Here is a 17,978-nt window from a genome sequence, read left to right as displayed (position 1 = left end):
ACAGAGAACTGTTTGCCATGTTTGCTGGTTTGCTGGTTACCTGGACTGCTGGATTTCCTGACAACTGAGATTGCTATTGTCCCAAAGGGGACCCTGTCCAGCCATAAGGTCTACGTCCCCTTTCCCTTCCAACCTTCTTTTTCCCTTATCCGGGGTTAAGGCATTGGAAGGGAGGTATAGTTTTAAGGAACCCCCAAATAAAGTAGCATTTGAAAAACTAGCGCCTACAAAACCCTGTCTTGAAAACAAACAAACAGGAAAAGATCCAGTTACAAAAGCTGGATGGATCTCCGCCAGCCTGGCCTACATAGTGAGTTACAGGACAGCTAGAGCTACACAGTGAGACCCTAAATTTGGAAGAAATAAACAAAAGAATCATTCAGGTACAAAGATTTGCTTTACAGGACTACTGTGCTAGAATATCACCACAAGCAACTTCTGAACTATGAAGTTTAACAGAGCTATGCCTACTGCCAAAGACAGACATTCCCGGTAAACTTGACGGGCGAAAGGCAGAAATCATGTAGACACAACCACAGACAGACACTAGTTAGAGAAGCAACGAAATGGCAAAGGACCAGCAGGGAAGGCTGCCTGCTGCTTCTTAGTTTGTGCCTTTTAACACCATTTCTGTTCTCTTCAAATACACATGAAAAACAAACTCAAGAAAGACTGATTCGCTGTTTTAACAGTTGATCTTAATTAATTTCCCAGATGGCATGCAGGGGTGAATCTTTCTAAATGTCTGATTGTTTGGAATGATTCCCACCAGGATTTTTTTTTTTTTTTTACCTGAAATGCATGAAAAGCAGTACTGGTCTGGTGATAAGACAGAAATCAGGTCAGTGGCTGCATATATCAAAACGTCACTGTGCAAACCTTAAGTATGCAGCACTTTTATTTGTTAATTATACCTCAGTAGCTAGCTGGGGTGGAAACTGGCTTTCCCGGTGACTTTCTTCATTTAACAAAAGGAACATGAGCCTCATGCAGTACCACACATCTGCAATCCCCGCTCTTGGGAGGCTGAGGCAGAAGATGATGGAAGGTTTTAGGTCAGCGTGGGCTACGCAGTGATAGTCTGTCTCACAAATCCAGGAGATGCTTTCGGTATTTGACAGAACTGTTTTGAGCACTCTTGAAAAGCAATTTAAAAGCTGTTATAAACAGTGATGGTGGTTCCTCATTTTAATTCACTGATCTGTCTTATTTTTAGTTGTGTGGCTGGGTGTGGGTGTGTGCCCGGAGTACAAGTGTCCACAGAAACCAGTGGCATCAGGTTGCCTGCTGCTGACATCACCGGTGGTTGCCAGCCACGTGGTATGGGTGCTGGCAACTGAACCAACCTCAGACCCTCTGCAAGAGTGGTATGGGCTCTTAACTGCTGAGCCATCTCTCCAGCCCCCTAACTGACTGGTTTTTAAAGACTCCTAAGACACTACTCTACAGTGGTAGCCACACCCCAGCAGACTCTGGAAATATGATCTGCATAGCACCAGGGCAAGAGGGCAGGGGCAGAGGCCGCTGGAGGACAAAGGGCTGCAGCCTGCCCGGTTCCATCTGCTAAGGGCAGCCTAGGAGTCCCCTGTCCTTCCAACTTCTACAAAAGCATCGCTAGGACAGATCCTTAAAAATAATGAGGAGCTACAATATACATACAGTGCAACTTTAAAACAAGAAAAAAATAACATTTCTAGGTGGGGTGGGGGTTACTCTTGTGAAAGGGAATGGCTGGAAGGGAAAATGAGGAGCTAGCTGTTAATAACCAGTCTCTCTTCTTTTTTCTTTTTTGTTTTTCTAGACAGGGTTTCTCTGTGTAGCCTTGACCGTCCTGGAACTCACTCTGTAGACCAGGCTGGCCTAGAACTCAGAGACCCACCTGCCTCTGCCTCTCTGAGAGATGGGATTAAAGGCGTGTGCCACCCCTTCCCCCCCCCCCCCAGTCTCTCCAAGTTTCTACATATGTTGGTTACATTTGTGCAAACTTGTTGTGGGTTCAACTTAATCTGTGCACTTTGCTGTTGGACTTCAACCTAAAAAATGTAAAGAATATGTCATAGATTTGGTCAGCTGACAGAAAATCATGAAGCCCTGCCATATCCTGATACTCAACCAGAAGCTACTCTTTGTCAGGCCCTAGAACAAAGTATGTTAAAGAAAATGTCTCCATTAGGAGTCCTCTTGTGGAAAGGATACATTTAAAATCTTTTAAGCCTTAAGGTCACTAAGACTATAAAATGGTCTCAGGGGAAGAAGCTGGTTGGAAACATTTTTGAAGGACATATGCCAGGTAAGGTGCCCCTGTTAGAGGTTCATATGCTAACACGTGGTACCCCCGGCTAGTGGCACTGTTTAGGGAGGCTGCAGAATCCCTTACCTTTTGAGGTAAGGCCAGGCCGACAGAGCCGGGCCCAGAGGACTGGGCTTGAGCAGTTACCAGTCAGTTGTCTCTGCTTGTTCCTGAGATGTGACCAGCCATTCCAGTCACCATGCTTTCCCCACCGTGACCAACTGAGCCCTGTCACCTGGTGGGGAGGCCCTGCCCCCTCACACTGCTTCTGCCAGGCATGTGTCGTAGAAAAGAGAAAGAACCGGGGCAGCAGGGTTACCCGAGCAAAGTGTCCACGTTTTATAGGCCCGGAAGCTGAGTCCCCCAGAAGCGCTGTTTGCCGAGCCCTGGGTGCCAGTCTTTCCGTCCCCCAGGCTCAGCCAACTCCCACTGGCCACACTGGCAGCTAAACTTTAAACCGCTTCAATGGCAGACCAGGGCACTTGTGAATCTGACGGGTCCCACCCCACTGACCAGGCCGGACTCAGGCTCAAAGATCTGCCTGCCTCTGTACCACCACCCCGGCTTAAGCATCATTTATTAGTGGAAGGTCCTTGTGTGTATAATGCAGTTGCATTTTCCCCTCGGTAAGATGGATATGATAACAGAAACTGCCTCCATGCCCTGTTGTTTGGTACATAAAGCATCTAGTCAGGAGAGATTAAACATGGCCACCAGGTGTGGAGTACATGCCCACAACCCAGGCATTTGCAAGCTTGAGGCAGGAGGATGAGTTCCAGGCCTCCAAGACTATACTCACTGAGTATAGTCTTTTTTTTTTTTTTTGGATTGTTTTTTTTTAATGTGACCACAGAGCACAAGTTCTTGCTGTTTTTCCATCCAGGGATGTGAGTCTAATTTTCCTGCTTCGCTTCTAGACTGACCTTAATGATGGTGGTGAACAGAAGGGGAATGGCACCCTGGGATCTGGGAGGCAGGACACAGAAGCCACTCTAGGTGCTGGTTCTCAGAGCACGTTTTGTGGAAGGAGCCATGCAACATACAGCTCTGATGGCCTGGGTAGAAAAATGTTATAAGAAAAAAAGATGCCTGATCCGCCAATCCAGCCTGGATGGCAGAAATGTAAGTGACAAAAAATAAAATAAAATAAGATTGTGTCGCTCTGCACACAGAAGCTGTAAGTCAGAACGGCCCATCTTAGAGCACTTGGCCCATGGGACCCCAAGTTGTTATGCAACAGGTCCCCCAACTCTCACCGCAGAACCCGAGTGGCCATGGGGACATTACTTTTTTTCCATAGTCTGCAACAATTACAAGCTCATTTAGGATGTACACTGACATCCTCCTTAATTACCTTCTCCAGTGTTTCTATGGGTGGGAAAGATGTCTGGCTTCAGCCTGAGGTTGTGTGTGGTTCCTCTGAAGCCAGAACTGCCAAGACCCATGTGAGAGACACAACAGGCTACTATCATGCTTGCCAGCTTATAATTGCTGGTTTTCTTTCACCCAGTGACTTTGGGGGGGGATGAGGGAAGTACTGGGGATTAACCCCAGGGTGACACACGCCAGAGGCGTGTGCTCCACCACTGAGCTACACTCCAAAGCCTCTTGTATCACTTCTCATTTTGAGATCATTTTGGGTCTAAGTTGCTCAGTCTGGTTCTGAACTTACTTCCTAGTTCAATCAAACCTTGAATTTGCTATCCTCCTGCTTAGGCCACCGGGCCTGCTTCACCCACAGATGCTTCTGTATAGGACGAAATCGTGGACAAAGTTAATACACATAGTATGTGGGTAGAATGTGTATAATTGTGTACATGTGTGTACGTATATGCGTATGTAATCGTGGTTATATTCACATTGTATATCATGGGTTATATACAAACTCTATGTATATAGTCATGAATAATAATAATATAATCATGAATAAGATGTGCATACCTGAAGTGACACAGAGCTACTCGGAGAGTCAAAAGCAAAGCCCTAGAGTAAGCCACGTGCGACGACCCACATCAACACCAGTCACGTGACAATCAGTGCATTACATGGCATCATCGTTCTACTGCTAAAATATTGATATTTTGGTTATAAAGACATTAAAATTAAGGCTGGAGAGGTGGCTCAGTGGTTAAAGAGCATTAACTGCTCTTCCAGAGGACCTGGGTTCAGTTCCCAGCACCCACATGGCAGCTCACGACTGTCTCTGACTCCAAGATCTGTGACCCTTAGACATACATGGAGGCAAAAAACACCAATGCACATAAAATAAAAATAAATAAATTCTTAAAACTAACATTAGTTTCAGTGTATATTATTACGCCTTGAGTCCTCTTACTGGGAATAGCCTATGCGGTAGGACATAAAATTAATCCAGTTTGTCTCTTCAGAGGACTTTTTAAAATTGATGTCATACTTATTAATAGTTTCTTATAGAAATGAGTACCTTTGGAACACCTTTGAATAATTCCCATCTTATGAAAATGCTTCTTATCAACAGAGCCTGAAGTGCTCTTTGACTTATTTTGCCACCTCACCTTTGACAAAGGGCACAGCCAGCTCCACACACAGGGCTGACGGGCTCCCTGAGCAGGGAGGTTATACGGCAGTGAGTCAGTCAGTCGGGAGACCCTGTTCCAAGCCCACGGAGACCAACCTGAACATCGAGGGGGGGGGGGGGTTAAAGGCTGTCCATGCACACAATACCAGGAAAAGTGGTGATGTGGCACCGCCAGGGTCCATGCCCACAGGATGGCTTCTGGTGGGCCCTAAACATGACTGCCGAGACGACCCTCCTAGAAGAGGAGTTCAGCTGTGTCACTGCTCTGTCTGAGAACCTGCACCCGCTCCCTGGCCTGATACATACCGCACCATGCTCAGCGCATCCCTCCGAGTGCCGCCCCCCGTGCACCACGCACAGCCTGGCCGGTCCGCAGGCCCCAGTCAGAGGGCACATGCGTTCGCTATCCCGCAGCCCAGCCACACAGTCAGAGCAGGATTTACCTGACCCTGTCAGTTCTTGACTTCCTTAAGAGGAAAAGCATGGAGCCCGGTGTAAGCGCTGACAACTTGATTGTGAAAATGGGCACACAGATGCCAAGAGTACGCATGTGGCGACTGAGGGCGGGCTGAGCTCCGGTGACGTGCCACTAACATCAGTTCCCGGCACAAAGGGTGACATTGCCCCGCTGGAGCCACATTCCCAGGTCCGGGTGCCTCGGCCATCACGTGTGCCCATGTCAAGATTTAATTTGCCCACACTCCTCAGTCTACCCAAGATACTCCTCATCTTCCCTTTCAAAGCTCAGCTGGAGTGGGAGGGTGCCTGCCTGGCTGGCAGGTTTGGAAGTCACGGTCACCTCCCAGACTCTTGGCAAACTTTGGTGGGTCACCCTACACTAGACAACTGAGGCGACCCTCATAAAAGATGAGCCCAACGGTGTCACTGCTCATTACGAAAAGATTCAACAGTTCTCCGACCTGATTCCAAGGAAATGCTCAAGAAACACACACACACACACACACACACACACACACACACACACACACACACACACCAGCCACCTAAGGCCACCTTCGAAGGCCTTTCCTTGCCCCCTTTTTCTCCAGCAGCCCCAGTTGACATTCTGTCTCCTAGGCTGTCAGCTCTGTGAGGCAGAGATCATGATACCTTTTGTCATCTGTGGAATGGTTCAGGGCAGGCACTCAGTCAGTACCCATGGCACCTGCCAGAGCCTCACTTGGTCTGTGCTGGGGGGTTGGAGGGACAGGAGGGGCCTGAGGGGGATTTCCATATTAACTCTACCTCTCCTCTTTATATGCCAGTGTAAACAGGCTGGAAAGAAAGATGACAACCTAGAAAACCCAGGATGGAATTCTGTATCTTTTTCACAAGACTGGGGTTGGCGATGTAGCTCGGTGGTAGAACTCATGTAAAAGGCTCTTGGTTCAATTTACTAATGAAGAAGGAGAAAGGGAGTGAGGGAGGAGGAGATGAGGAAGAGAGGGAGGGACTGTGGGAGGGGAAAAAAAAACACCCAGGAAACAGAAGAGCTTGCACACAAACCTACCTAACCCTGAGATCCCATCCATGGGCGTCTATCTTTCCTAGACCCTGTTTTGAGTGTTTAGAATGGTCCATCCATGGAACAGGGGCCCAGCAAGGCCTGCACAGATAAGAGCATTTCTGCTATCACCACCAAAAGCCTTTGTCCTCTTGATGACAAACCTCTTGATGGTACCACACTGTAGGCGCTGGTTTTTCAAATGCTACTTTATTTAGGAGTTCCTTAAAGTGTATACCTCCCTTCCTGACCCCCGAACCCCTGGTAGGAGAAAAAGAAGGTTGTAAGGGAAAGGGGACGTAGCCCTCTTCACTTCTTTCAGCTGGGTAGAGTCTTAGTATTCTTTTGGAGCAAAACCAATATCCATCATCAGGAAATCCAGAAGTCCAGGTAACCAGCAAGCCAGCAAGAGCAGCAAGCAGTCCTCCCCCATCTCCTCCAAGCTGCCTCCTTCCTCTGTCATATTTATACCCTCAAAGTCCTCAGAATTCAACTAATTCCAGCTGGCAAAGACCCTGCTCTGAATGAGACAATTAACAAGTGTGGACCAACTAACATCCCCTACATGAGATTATAACAAAAGCACGCCATAAACCACAAACGTCCACAACACCACACAAAGGCAGAAACTCAAAATCCAAGGTAATCTGACCCCAATTCACCTCTTTGCGTTCCCTTTACCACGTCACCCATTTTTCTCAGCAGGGGGCCTCTGGGGACTCCCTTTTGTCGCACACCTCCCTCTGTACCTGCCTCTCTCTACTGTGCGTCCATTCTGAGGTAGCAGCTTGGCTCACTCAACACCCTTTCGGCCACGACGTCCCCCACCTCGTTGCAGGCCTGGAGACAGGGTGACAAAATAAACCCTGCCTCGGCTTGTTTCTCTCAAGTACTCAGTCACCACCACGACGGAAGTGTACATGACACGTCTTGTTTGTCTTCAATCCGCCATTCCGCAGGCCTCCATTTTCTGAAACCTCAAGTCTCCCACCCACCTCTGGGGGAAATGGAAGGACGGAAGAAGCTACGGTCCAGGTCAAATAAAAGCAGTCGCATCTGGGCTGGAGAGGCGGCTCAGCAGTTACGAGCACTGGCTGCTCCTTCAGAGGACCCAGTTTCAATTCCCAGCACCCATATGGCAGCTCACAACTGTCTGTAACTCCGGATTCAGAGGATCCATCACACCAGGCATAAGCATGCAGTGCACACAAATGTGCACCCAGCAAAACAGCCATTCACATAAAATAAAGTAAAGAAATCTTAAAAAAAAAAAATCACATCCAAGCCACTAGAGAAGACCAGCAGGCTCACGGGACCGCAGGCACAGAAATCAGTAAAATCACAGAATACAATTCTTTTTTTTTTTTTTTTGTAAACAACTTTATTAGCCTTGCTAAGGCAAGGCCTCAAAAAAATTGGTTTAAGACTCAGAATTGTTCTTCTCCACGGAAATCTTTAGTAAAAGGCGAAAGATTTATATGCTCTGAAGAGAAACCTTCCATTCAGTTACTAGATGCTAAATCCCACATTCCTTTTCTTTCTTCCCTTTCCCAAGTTTAACACTGAGAAAAGCAGTTGTGGTCATGGACCAAGGGATCTCTTGGCAGCTCAGCAGCCACTACAGACCGACTCTTCCACACTGGTCCCTGACAGAAACAGAAGCACCCAACCCCCAACACCTTCTCCCACTTTCCCAGGGCTCTTTGGGTTCCTGCTTTAATCACTCAGTTCACCTGTTTTGCCAAGTAACACGTATCAAATTTGAACAGACCACAAACAGCTGGAGTACCCCTGATCCAAAAAAAATTTTAAGATGAAATGATCCAAATACCTCAAACTTTCTGACACTCTGATGACACTCTGAAGGTTTCAGATCTTGAAGTGTCTCAGATTTCAGATGTTTGGATTAAAGATGATCAATCAGAAAAGTCCATGCAGGGCCAGCAAGAGGGCTGTCTTAGTCAGAGTTCTATTGCTATGAAGAGACACCATGACCAAGGCAACTCTTACAAAGGAGAACATTTAGTTGGGGCTGGTTTACAGGTTCAGATGTTCAGCCCATTAACATCACCGCAGGAGGCCTGGTGGTAAGCAGGCAGACATGATGCTGTATTGGCAAGCAGCAGGAAGAGAGTGAGACACTGGGCCTGCCTTGATCACCTGAGAGCTCAAAGTCCATTCCCTAGTGATGTGCCTCCTCCCACAAAGCCACACCTGTTCCAACAAGGCCACAGCTCCTAATAGTGCCCCCTATGGAGGCCATTTTCATTCAAACTGACACGAGGGCTCATCAAGGTAAGAGCACTTGCTACTCAAGCCTGACGACCTAAACTCAATCCCTGGAACTCACGGTGGATGGCCTAGAAGCAACTCGTGAAAGTTGTCTTCTGACCTCCACCCTCACTCTCACTCTTGGACACAAGAAGAAGATAAGGAACAAAAGAAGGAAGGAAAGGAGGGGCTGTGTAAATATTTCAAAATCTGAGAAACACCAGAATAGGAACTACTTTGTCCCCAAGCATTTTAGGCAAATGATACTGAACCTGTAATTCATTTTTCCCTCTTTCTCAATAAAATGTATGCCTCTGTGGCGGTTAACTCTTTGTCAACCTGACACAACCTAGATCACTTCAGAAGAAAGCTTTCATTAGGCATGTCTGTGGGGGACCGTCTTCACTGCCTTAATTGAGGTAGGGTGATCCCCCAATAACTCTAGGCAGCATGTTCTGGCGGCAGCCGAGGTAAAGAAGGCTTTTCCTTCTTTGCTCCCTCGTCTTCACTGGCGAGCTCAGCCACTCAGTTGTTTCCACTGCTGATTCCTTTACTGATATTAGAAACAGGTTCTTTAGGTTTCTAACATGAACTGAGACCCGCATCTCTCCAGGAAACCCTCCAGGAGACAGGGCCTCTCTACATAGACCTGGCTGTGCTGGAACCCCAGATGTACACCCAGGGTGGCCTTGAACTCACAGGGATCTGCCTGCCTCTACCTCCCAAGTGCTGGAATTAAAGGCATGTGCCACCATGATCAGATGGGGACTGCTGACTACCGTGATGATGACTACCGTGTTCTTGCCCTTCCCAGAGTGAGACAGTCGTTGGACTATTCGGAACCACATCACGTAACCCAGTCTAATAAATCCTCTTTTGATTTATAGTCGTTCTGTTGTTGCTGGTCCCCTAGAGCAGCAGCTCTCAACCTGTGGACCTCGACCCCTCTGGGTCGCCTGAGACCATCAGAAAACATAGATATTTATATTACAGTTCATATCGGTAGCAAAACTATGGTTGTGAAGTAGCAATGAAGATAATGGTCAGAGGGCCACCCCAACATGAGGAACTGTATTAAGGGGCCACTGCATCAGGACGGTTGAGACGTACTACATTAGAGTATTGGCGAATACAACTCCACATGGCCCAATTCTGTCTGTTTTGTTCAGACACACCACTGTCTAGCACGTGAAGCCAAGGAATATATATATATATTAGTGAATGCCATAGAAGCAACTTTACAAGTGTTTTGATATTGTACCATGCACGATCACAGAATACTAAGGCCAGGCAGCATCATGTGTGTTAAATCTCACCCAAACAGGGAGCATCGTAGAATTGATCAGACAGATCCAGTTGTTGACACTTTATACAAGACACACAGCCTGGATTCTGCAAAAGTGCTAGCATGGTGTCACATATACATACTGAATTCCAGTACAGCCAGGGCTATGTAAAGAGCCAGAAAGATAAATATGTCTTGTGCTGGTAAGGGAGAAAAGCTTTTTTTTTTTTTTTTTTTTTACACTAATGAGCCACAACATTAAAATTGCTCTCACTTGCTCTTGGATTTTTTCTTTTTTTTTTTGTTTTTCGAGACAGGATTTCTCTGTGTAGCCTTGGCTGTCCTGGACTCACTTTGTAGACCAGGTTGGCCTCGAACTCACAGAGATCCGCCTGTCTCTGCCTCCCCGAGTGCTGAGAATACAGGCGTGCGCCACCATGCCTGACTGATCTTGGATGTTTTTAAACACCTGTAGGGACCGCTGGAAATACCTGAGCACGGACTATGTGTTTGACGCTATGGCTGTAGCTGTAACTATGTGGGAGGTTGGACTGGGATTTGGTACATGAATGTCCTTTGCCTTCAAAGATGGATGACGGAGCTGGAGCAGTATCCGGGGAGGACCACCAAGCAGTAGCTGTGGAGTAGTGCCAACCTGAGCCTATGAGATGAGCTGTGTGTGCTATCAGCGGCAGGGCTGGGGAAACGGAGCCTTTTGGAGGCCAGAAGAACACAAGCGCTTCCTAGATGTCTAGCATTGAGCATTGCTGGACCCCACTGTTGGGTGTGGGGTTTGCTCTGACTTGCTTATAGCTGCCATTATTCATCCCTCTTGGAGACTGTGAGGAAGCTTGTAACTTTTGGAACTTATTTTTTATTTCATTGGAGCCCACAGCAGAGTGTGGTGGTACACACCTTTAATCCCAGCACTCAGGGAGGCAGAGGCAGGTGGATCTCTGTGAGTTCGAGGCCAGCCTGGTCTATAAAGCAGTCCAGGACAGCCAAGACTACACAGAGAAACCCTGCCTGGAAAAACAAAGCAAAAATAAATAAATAGATAGATAGATAGATAGATAAATAAATAAATAAAAGATTTAATGTTTTATATTGTGATAACATGCCATCTTGGAAACAAATAAGAAAGAAAAGGTTCTAGTTGAATAGTGATGCGCTTATGTGTCAAGCTGACAAAGGGTCAGCTGTGCTGGCTAGTTTTCTGTCAACTTGATGTAAGCTAGAGTCATTTGGGAAGAGGAACTTTCAGCTGAGAAAATGTCTCCATAAGACCGGCCTATAGGCAAGTTTGTGGGATAATGCCTTGACTAGTAATTGATGTTGGAGAGCCTAGCTCACCCAAGCCACCGCTGGGCAGATGGTTCTGGTGAGATATAAGGAAGCAGTCTGAGCAAGGCAAGAAGGACAAACCAGTAAGCAAGACTCTTCTCTGGCCTCTGCATCAGTTTCTGCTTCCAGGTTCCTGCCCTGACTTCCCTCAGTGAAGTAGCATGATCTGGAGTTTTAAGATGAAATAAACCCTTTCTTCCCCAAGTTCCTTTTAGCCATCGTGTTTTTATCACAGTAATAGAAACCCTAACTAAGGCACAGCCTCAGATGCAGTGGAGACCCAGGATATTGGCGCTGCCAGGGTCAGGGAAATACTACTCGAGACAGCAGAGGGTTTTATGTGGAGCCAGCATAAGCCTATGAAACAAGCTACTTATTATGCGGATGGCAGAGCTGGAGAAGCAGAATTGCCCAAGCCTTTTGGAGCCCAGAAGATCACGAGTGAGTTCCAGATGCTAGACTACAGAATCAGGATTTTGGTGTAGCTTTTCTGTTTGTTTTGTTTTGTTTCTGACAAAGAATCTCTTCATAGCCTTGGCTGTCCTGGAACTCACTATGAAGACCAAGCTAGCCTCAAATTCACAGAGATCAACCTGCCTCTGCCCCCTGTGTTGGGATTAAAGGATTGTGCCACCAAACCGGGCTTTAGCCTTAAAGAGGTTCTTCTTATGCCCTGATCATCATTCCATTTGAGGATAAGTAGTATTTACTTTTTGTGTTTATGTTCCTTTTCTTTTCTCTTTTCCATTTTATGGGAGCACACAGACAGATTAGAGGTTTTTTAGATTCCTTTTAAAGAGACGATCACTGCAAAGTGCTGCGCTAGCTGTACTTGAGGGAGTAGGTGAGGTAAGTTCTGGCCCCATCCAAGGTCGAGAAGTCACTCACTAGGCAGCAAGGACTGTGCAGCTGTGTGCACAGAAAGTGGTACCCACAGCCCACGCTGAGGTGCGGTGCTACAAGTGTCACACAAGGCAGTGGGAGACAGTGGGAGTTAAGTGAGATGTAAGGAAAGCTGGAGAACAGGAATCTAGACGCTCTCTCTGATTGGAAAGGATGTGAGCAATCTCTTACCATAAGGCTTTGATAGGAGAGAAAGATGGGGGGACCGTGGGGGGCTCAATTCCCAATATGGCCTCTCTCCCGCTGCATACCACAGCTACCATTTTCAGTTTCTAATCCCCACATTCTTTCCACCAGCATTTGGTGCAGCAGAGGGCCACAGCCCAGATCTGAGCACTCCCCACACCAGAACGATAAGCCAGAGATCTTCTTTGTTTCCCAAAGTGTCCAGCCTTGAGTGTTTTGTGATGCAGATACAGAAAACATGCTGAGACGGTTGCCTTGTCTAACCTCTGGTCCTATGCATTAATTCCCAGTAACTCCCAACAAACTCATGCAAGTTTCTGATTTCAGAACCGAGGAGCTCACTACTTCTCAGGGCAGCCCCCTTCAACGTCACACAGATCCGACGGCTGTGCTCTGATGTGGGAGAAGCCTGTCCACAGTGGGTCCTAATGGCCTCAGAGTCACAGGGCTCTATGTTGTCCAAGCCCTGTACAAATCTGCATTCCCGACACCCAGACTTCTCACGAGGTCGTGGGTGTGCGCGCGCTGTCTGTGTGAGACACCACACAGACACTAACAAAGGCCACGGAGAGATCCTCACCAGAAGCAGGGAAGTCCTCAGCTGCACTTTACTCACTCAGCTGCTAAGGAAGTAGCAGAAATCTCTAACTGTTGTCAAGACAACCAAAGTGCAAACACAAATCTCTTTGGGATCCCATCCGGAAGCAGTTTTTTGTTTGTTTGGTTTTTTTTTTTTTTTTAGCACACAGGCCCAAAGAAACAGGCTTCTCCTCCCCCGCCTCCTCTCTCTGTCTCCATCTCCTGTTCTTGCCACATGGCGCTGTGTGCTAAAAATGCATACTGGGAAGCTTTCCACCTTTGAGGTTAGGACAGCTGCTGCAACACTGTTTTTGTTCGTGTTTGGAAACGTACTTTGGGTGGTGGTGTTTTCAAGCCTCCTGTTTCATAACATTAGTTCAGAGTCTATACCGTGGTGGCCTGGCACATTGTCGGCCAAACTAAGGCTGTCCACTGACCCCTGCCCAGTGTGGTCCAGCATGCCCCTGGCCACAGTGTGCCCACTCACCCCAGGGGAGGGCATTCACAAGGCTGGCTGCACAGTCCCCATGTGGCACAGCATGAGAAAGCACACAGGTGTGAAATAGGTAACAAACTCCACGTTTTGGAGCCCTTGACTTCCCAAGTTCACTAAGCCATCCAAGAATGTCCCACGGGCCCAGGCTAAGCCCACTTGTGGAGCATCCACCAAAAGAAACGGAATCGCGAGCACCAAGGTTCTACGAGGCATGGGGGCAGGTGCGGAGGCCACGCCGCCTGGCCCCGCTCAGCCTCACCTTGAGCGGGAAGCATAAAGACTAGCCACCAAGCCTCTCCAGCAAGGGAATATGATATATCTGTATGTGTGTATGTCTATACATGCATCTATATACACACACACATACATATGCCCTTTGCTATATGGTAAGTATACTCTGTCACCTTCTAAGTGCCGGAGGGTAAACTGCACGCCCTACGTCACCCAGGACAGACAACCCTCACAGTAACAACAGAGGGGCCCACGCTGCCTGCTAAAATTCTAAAAGGCTCACAGGGATCATCATTGCCTCCCTCTCTCCTCTCTTAAATCCAAGACGGTACACCAGGGCCATCAACCTCCTTTGAAGGCCATCTCATACACACAGACAGCCTATCCAGATAAGCAGCAAAAGACGCAGCCTGTCACGCTGTCCCTCTGGACCAGACAAGGACCAGCCGAGCCAGTGGCTGCCTTCAAACACAGGGGGCCACTGATGTGGCATGATAGGAATAAAGTTTCAAAACTTCCATAAGTTTCTTCTTTCTCTGTAACAGTAGCCTCTGCCCCACCCCCACCCCAGTTCAAATTCCTACCAGTAGGGCCATTACAAAGAGACGGCAATCAAAATAAGACGCCTCCTCCAGGAAGCCTGTGGAGACTGCTTCATTTGTGGAGATGGACTGGGAAAGAAGAGGGTTCCTCTAGTTGTCTCACTTCACACTGGCCTCTCTAGCATCACACATAGACCTTAAGGGGCCATCTGGTATGGCTCTCTGCCTTCAAAGAGAAGGGCACGGTAAGTCCATTCCATAATTAAATCACTCTTACAGCCCTTCTAGACCCCAGGGCAGAAGACATGCCAGGCCTCCTGTCTGGAGCCCTTGAAACTGAGAATTAAAGGTGATGTCACGCGACCAGGCCTGTGCTCATAGGAAGATTGCAAAGGAGGTGTAACCCACCTCCAAAAGCCAACAGTGTTTATTCCATCGTTTCCTTTCCCCCACGGGGTGCTTAGAATTTAGGTCTAGACTATACTGGACAGCCTGACAGACACGAAGCTTGCTCCTGTCACACCAAAAGTTCAAAAGAGAAAGCCAAGGGCAGCGTCCTACCCGGCCTCCGCAGGTGAGGATCCCGGGCGAGGCCTTGCGGGACACAGAAGAGGAAGAAAGGACCTTTGTCAGCTTCCCTGGGATTCTCCACAAATCACAGCAACTGGTGTTACGCGGCGAGGACAGTGTGTGTGGGGGGGGGGGGGGACAGCTCCCAACACCTCCTTCCACCAAAGGAAGGCCCCGACAGAGCCCGGATGAAGGCACAAGCCCTTGGTACACTCCGTCCTGACCCGCAGTCATTGCCTGTCTACACTTCCACGCCCATCTTGCCAGACACATTAACATTTCTTTGAGAAGAATGAATGCCGACCTACTCTTTATTTAGAGAATTATTTCCTCGGAGGGCCAGGTTGGCCAACTTCAAGGGCCGCACACCAGGCACGGATGCCAAAGGCTACAGAGAACGTGGCTTGACGCCAGCTCTCGTTGGGGAAGACTCTCGGGATCTGATGTAGGCAGCCCCCAGGAAATGACCCCAAACGCTGAATCCCCTGGGGGGGTGGGGGACTTTTCAAGCGACAGACCTGTCAGTCTGGTCCGTGAGTCTCACGGGTTTGGACGCCGTTGCCTTCTTTGTTTCTGACTGCTCGTAGGGAGAAAGACTCATTTTGGAAGGGGAAGAGTGATGGGGGGGGGGGGGGAGGCGGTTCCCATCCTGCTTCGTTTCATCCACTGCTGGACATATAGTTCATACATAGTTCATACATAGTTCGCTCTTCAGTCGGGCCCAACCCCACACACACACACCCACCCCTCCCCACACCCCCGGTTCTCCCACCCCGGTTTGGAAGGTTTGTTTTCTCAGCGAATAAAGCAATTGCCACCCCGGACTCCCACCCACCCCCACCCCCACCCCCACCCCCGCGGAGGGCAGAGGAAACCCAGCGCCTCCGCGGAGCAACTTAAACATTCCTCGGGGGGGTGGGGGGGCCCCGAGTTGCTGCGGGACCCGCTGTGGTCTGGTCCCCAGGAGCCCCCCACCCCGCCCCGCCCCGCCGTGCCCTGCCCGCAGCCTGGAGCGCCCCGAGGTTCCCCGAGGCGGCCGCCGCAGACGGGGCCAGCGGAGGCGCTCCGGGGCGGCTGGGACCCGGCGGCCAGCGCGGGGCGCGGGAGGGAGCGCGCGGGGACGGAGGCGCGCGGGAGCCGGGGTGCCCGTCGCGGAGCCAGGACTCACCCCGAGGAGGCACACTTTGAGCTCCCGTATCGCCATCATGTGCTCTGGGCCGGGCCGGGCCGGGGCTCAGCAGCATCGTCCGGGCCGCACCGCGCCCAGCCTGGGTCCGGCCGCCTCCCCAGCGCTCTCGCCGGCCGCGGGGCGGGACCGCGGCCCCCGGGCTATTTCTGGGCCGCGGCCTCCGCGGTCGGTCACGTGCCGCCGGCCGGCTCCTCCCGACGCGTCTAGCCGAGCCTGGGCGCCCGGCTTCGGCTCCGCCCGGCCGTCCCGGCCCCCCGGCGGTCAGCCCTGAGCGCGGTCGGGCGCCACTTGCCCCGGGAGTCGCGGACACACCACCCGTCGCGTCATAAAGAAGCCATTCGTACAGTTTATGCTGTTGGCTGTGGTCCCGAGGAGGCGCTTCCAAGTCCCTGGGCAGTCCCGCCCTAAAGTGACACCCACCTCTGACCTCTGCAAGCACAAACAGCGTCGAGGACTGGAACGAGGAGAGGAAACGGTTAACCCGCCCCTTCTACTACCCGGGCTTGGGCTCGCTTCCTTCCAACACTTCACGTTGCCCTACGTGCATTTTTTTTTTTTTTTTTTTTCTGCACACAGTCGTCTGTTTCTGCTTCCAAAATTCAGAGTGCCAGAGCCTGGGAGAGGAAAGGAGCTTTCTGGGGAGGAAGCCCCCCACTCTTTTCCAAGTAGAGAACCCCACCGCTGTGTGGGCAGGAGCTCGGACAGAAGTAAAGCTAGAATTGGGGGCTGGCAACCCTTCTGCAGACTCCTCCAACTAGGAAACTGAGGCCGGGGCTTCACACACCGGCGCCATGCCCTCTTTGTGTGGCCCAGTGTACTCCAAGCCTCTGGGATGACTTCATTTGTTGCTGTATAGAAATGACAGCTTTGGGGGGTGATCTCAATTTACCCGGCCTTCTGATTGTAACCATGTGTTTTAGTCAGTAACGCTGTGGGCTGTCCTGTGGCTCAACTGATAGAATTGCCTGAGGCCCTGGTTTGACCCCCAGCCCTGCATAAACCCTGGCATGGTGACTGTTTGACCCGGATTGATCCCTGGACCGAGGCAGAATGATCCTTTAATCAGAACAATGGAGAGCAGTAGCCTCTCGGGGAAGTGGAGACTGTGAACAGGGACAGTAGGCTTTGGGCTCCCGTGGGAGAGGGAAGTTTTGTCTGTTGTGTGCTTTGCAGTTTCAAGGCCCAGCAGCAGCAGGTGTGTTCTCATCGACTAGGCTTTCTTGTCGGGCAGGTGTTCTATCAGTCTGGGGTTCCTCAGCTCCTTTGAAGTTCCTTGTTTTAGGTCGTTAACCCTTAAGTGGCATGTGCCCTTAATTCTAAGCAGGAGGATCAGAAGTTGTCTGAGCTACCTAGGAAGTTCCAGGACAGTCTGTGTTACATGGGACCTTGTCTCAAACAAAACAAAAGCCAGCGTTCGGCTGTGTTTATTTGTTTATGGGTTTGATGTGTGTGTGTGTTTATGTTTTGTCTGCATGTGCACCTGCACACCACAAGAGGGCGTCGGATCCCACGGAGTACAGCTGCCACGTGGAAGGCAGGGATGTGGGAGCTGGAATCGGAGGAAGACCAGCCAGTGCTCTTAACAGCTGAGCCATGGCTCCAGGACACAAAAGCCAGTTTTAACAAGGCATTCTGCATCCCCCAGTCCTCTGGCCTCTCTCAGAATTGTTCACATCTGATCAATGGCTCTTGCCATTTTCCCAGCAGGCCTTGGTTATCTGACAAGCCAGAAGGAAGCTACTCAGACCTGAAGTGGCCCCTCATGGTGGAAATTCCAAAGCAAGGTCCACAAAGAGAACTCTAGAACCCTGGAGTCAAAACAGGCCCCATGACAGACTTGCAATCAATTAAATTCCCCCCGAGGAGCAAGAACTTTGCAGAGGACAACTTGTCCAGACAGAATTGATCAAAAAGTAGCTGTGTGGACACAGGTCCTATTCAATATCTCTTTTGTGTCGGTATCTCTCCAAGGACAGCCAGTTCTGCGTGGGCAGATGAAGACAGGCTACCCTACATTTTCCAGCCGGGACA

The 17,978-nt window shown here is 49.6% G+C and overlaps 1 protein-coding gene and 1 non-coding gene across 2 annotated transcripts in view; both read right to left on the bottom strand.

The window, feature by feature from the left end:
- The window catches only part of Rab31 (RAB31, member RAS oncogene family), a 115,651-nt gene extending 99,382 nt beyond the window's left edge, over positions 1 to 16,269 (bottom strand). Inside the window, exon 1 of the mRNA XM_055628373.1 lies at positions 15,927 to 16,269. Coding sequence (XP_055484348.1) covers positions 15,927 to 15,965 — 39 coding nt within the window. The 5' untranslated portion in view covers positions 15,966 to 16,269. The remainder of the gene's footprint in view (positions 1 to 15,926) is intronic.
- Positions 7,738 to 7,853, bottom strand: LOC129692169 (U5 spliceosomal RNA). Its single transcript, XR_008722647.1, has one exon. It is a non-coding gene; the product is annotated as a U5 spliceosomal RNA (small nuclear RNA).
- Positions 16,270 to 17,978: the final 1,709 nt, after the last annotated feature.

The sequence above is a fragment of the Psammomys obesus genome, unplaced genomic scaffold (assembly GCF_907164565.1).
Source record: "Psammomys obesus unplaced genomic scaffold, mPsaObe1.curated_primary_1811, whole genome shotgun sequence".
NCBI classification, from domain to species: domain Eukaryota; kingdom Metazoa; phylum Chordata; class Mammalia; order Rodentia; family Muridae; genus Psammomys; species Psammomys obesus.
The sequence above is the reverse complement of the archived record's forward strand: the minus strand, read 5'-3'. Positions and strand labels throughout refer to the sequence as shown.